At 38.7% G+C, this 3,579-nt stretch overlaps 1 protein-coding gene across 1 annotated transcript; it reads right to left on the bottom strand.

Moving 5' to 3' along the window:
* fdx2 (ferredoxin 2) lies at window positions 1-2,890 on the bottom strand. The gene is made up of 5 exons (XM_027013581.2): window positions 2,688-2,890; window positions 2,307-2,361; window positions 1,931-2,037; window positions 1,262-1,349; window positions 1-1,020 (listed from the first exon to the last, which is right to left on the bottom strand). The coding sequence occupies exons 1-5, from the start codon at window positions 2,872-2,874 to the stop codon at window positions 864-866; spliced, it is 594 nt and encodes a 197-aa protein (XP_026869382.1). The 5' UTR covers window positions 2,875-2,890; the 3' UTR covers window positions 1-863.
* Window positions 2,891-3,579: the final 689 nt, after the last annotated feature.

The raw sequence follows: 3,579 nt of genomic DNA, 5'->3' as shown, positions 1-3,579 counted from the left end.
TTTGAGGATGCAATATTTTATTGAACAAATATTAAACATTTTCTGTAAAAAAAGAAAAAAAAAGAAAACCTACAGTAGGTGCAAGGCTATGTGTTGTGTACATTTTGCAGAGTAGAGATGGGCATACAAATGATGAACTAGTCCACCCCACCCGTGTTACAGAAAACATTGTGTATTTCAGTAGTGAAAGAAACAAACACGAGTGCACTCATAATACTGACGAAGGCAAAGTTCGACACCTAGCAAACATGCTTAGTTCAGTTAGTGTAACACTCCCATGGGATGCTGGGTCTGAATAATAGAGCAATAAGAACCTGTGCCTTGAAATAACATTTAGCCTACAAAATGTTTAATCCAACATTGAGATGAGATGAGATGAGATGAGATGAGATGGGGGGGGGGATGTTTAATAACTGTAATATTGAAAAATATAATTACGCATCTGACTGCTTAAAGAGGAATGTCCCTTGTCAAATTCTGAAATTATAAGACAGATCTGTAGGTTGATTATAGAATTTGCTGCTGTCAGTTTTCCAGCTAAGCAAAACATCCCCGTGTTGCTTTACAAATCTAGTCAGCTGGACAGTTTAACACAAGACCTTCAAGTGCCTTTTAATATATAGACACCACATGGTATTCCTGACCACATATCCCTGGAAATAATCCGCTGTTTCTTTTGAAAAAAGGCTAATGCCGATTTTCAAGAAATTATTCACCATTCACCAAACTCCTTAGACATACTTGCAAGAAAAATAAATAAGATTGAGGTTTAAGTTTTCCACATTTCTCTTCGGCCCTTTAAACGGTCATACTCAGAGTTGCAGATTTCTTCCATGTTTACTCTTCCTTCACTCCCAGCCCCCTCAGTGATGTTTGGGCACATGACCATCTACATAGAAGTTCCGTGTGACCTTGGGCAGGGTCAGCTCAATGCCATCCAGCTCAGGGGTCAAAATGATCTGGCAACCCAATCGAGAGTTCTCCTGTAGCATAGGGGCCATGTCCAACATGTCGTCCTCCCTTTCGGGATTAAAAGATGTGCGTTACATGCATACAACATAAAACATTAGTACTGATTTTAGTAAATTCTAAATAAACTCAAGATATTGCACAATAAGCAATGCAATATTTATGAAGAATTAAAAGCAACTTAACATTACTAATAACAGATGGCAATAACAGACAGTTTGAGCTGAACAACAAAAAAAAAAGATCAAATCTCAAATGGTTTGAGCTGAATAATAAAATGCACAAGTGTTACCTTTCATCAGGCTCAGGTAGCTTATCATAGTACTCATTATTTACATAAACATGACATGTGGAACATGCCAAGGATGCATCACAGGCCCCTAAGAACAAGGCAAAAAAAAAAACCAGGTTCAGAATTTGGACAAGTTCAAAAACCAGCACTGTAATCTAAGCAGAAACTAGTCAGCTCCTTTCATAATGACTGTGGCAATGATGATAAAAAAAAATGGGAGTCTGTAAAATAGACTACCCTTAAACATTTGGATTAAAGTTGACGAAAAGGAGGAAAAAGTACTGCAAGTCTCATGCTGGTATTTCCCAGCACAAGTTTGGGCATTGTTTTAGAATTTGAGTAGCACTTTGTGTTGTCCTTCCACTCCAATTTAGCAGAGTACGTATGTTAAAACAAAATAACCTGAAGTAAAATAGGTCCTCTGACACACCAAGATGACAAAGGTGTCATCTGTATGGTCAACAGGATAGAAAAACAGGGCCCTGTTTCCCAAAATCATTGTAGTGCTTAAGATAATCTTACATGAGAGAGTGTTTGTAATATTCACCACCTTTGTAAATGTTTCTTTCAATGGTTAATTCAGAACCTTGTACCAGAACAGCTTATCAGCTCATCATAACTAGAAGAACAAACTCCTATGGCTATTACTGACAGAAATGTAGAGCTCACCTTCAAGATCGACGCCGTGCCTGTGCGCCAGGTATAGGACGTTTTCTCCTACTTTAGCCTTCACCGGGGTCCTCTGTCCAGACCGATCAATGTACACCACGTTAATGCTACAGCAGAAGGAAGTCAGAGAAGAACGACTTAAATTATTAAACATCGTCATACTTGTGCTGTACATAAGACGGAAAAAAACACTAAACACCAACTTTGTGTTGGGAGAGTTTTTGTGAATCAACTTGACTAGAACTTAGTCTCGAGAGTTTGTGTCATTTGGGACTAAATGAGGGGTTAACACATATTCCAGTAAGGTCTCACTGGCAAAAGGTTACAAGTTATCCGAGAAAAGGATCTGAAGTTAAACAGAGCTGAGGTGACGCACACATCCTCGTCTGGGTCTTCCACTTTAGAGCTTCCCTCTTCGCTCTGGTGCCGGGCTGAAACGATAAACCACGATATTTCTGTAAATTCAATGAATTTAGTTTTTCTTCACAAATAAGACATCTAACCTAGATAACCAAATAAAACGACCCTGGACGTTGCCAAAGTTATACAATGAGATTCCCAAACCACTAAGAACTTTATGTTTTCCTGTAACAGTGCTGAATTATCAATAAGATGAAGCAATACTGCTGTTTCTAAACTAAATAAACTAAATATCCAGCCTGCACATCTTCCTTTACCTATTTTTTTTCGCCAAAAATTCAAACAGACCTTGAAGCATCTTAGCCTGCTAGCTAGCTAGCCTTGACCATCAACTCACTTATCGACGTCTGTAGCTGTCTGTTCGGGGCCGAGAAACGGTCGATCGACCGGCTCCTCGTGGAACCCAACATAGCTTTATTGCAGATATTTAACCGATTAAATGGGCAAATACTGCAATCAGGTGCGACTTTAGCGAATCTCGACGTCAGTCCCACGCTCGCCCGGACAGCAGCGGCTGCCGCCATGATAGTGTTTTGGTCACGTGATTTCCAATTGCCAATAAAAATCGAATTAAATAATAAGGCTTACATACCTGTGCTGTTTTTCGTTTTTTATTACATCTGGGGTTTTTTGTAAATCCTGAGTCCAAGTTATGCTAAAGTGCAACTAAAAGGTAACAAGGTTAATGACGAATTGATCTGAGTTGTTTTGAACTATCTTAGAATGAATTTACCCGTATGTGCCCTGCGTGCATTTTACCACCACAGGGCGCTACACAACAAATGAAAGGTCCTACGGGTTGGACTGCGTAAGGGGCCAAAAACTAAAGGTTCTTGCAGTCTTGCAGGCATATCTCCCTTTCACGCTACAGTACACCCATGTGCCTATAACCTCTCGAAAGAGAAACCGCGAACACCAGTATTTCATCTTACATTAACTCTTAACGCCAACTGTATTTACCATTCCGTCTGGAAGACTATATCAGGGTATACAAAATCACGTATGTGATTGTATGTATTTGCATCTAAAACACTACATAACACACAACATTGTTCCATTCTAAACATTATTCCAGAAAACATTAATGCAAATAAATATTATTTTAATATGGGAACAAAAGTAAAAAACTTGGTTTTCCTATATTTATATTGACTACATTTATATATGCATGAAGAAAATTCCAGGGAGTATCTACAGAGTTCTATAAACATGTAAAGGCTGTAAAAACA

Source organism: Electrophorus electricus, chromosome 1 (assembly GCF_013358815.1).
Source record: "Electrophorus electricus isolate fEleEle1 chromosome 1, fEleEle1.pri, whole genome shotgun sequence".
Classification (NCBI taxonomy): domain Eukaryota; kingdom Metazoa; phylum Chordata; class Actinopteri; order Gymnotiformes; family Gymnotidae; genus Electrophorus; species Electrophorus electricus.
This window is presented reverse-complemented; position numbering and strand designations above follow the sequence as displayed.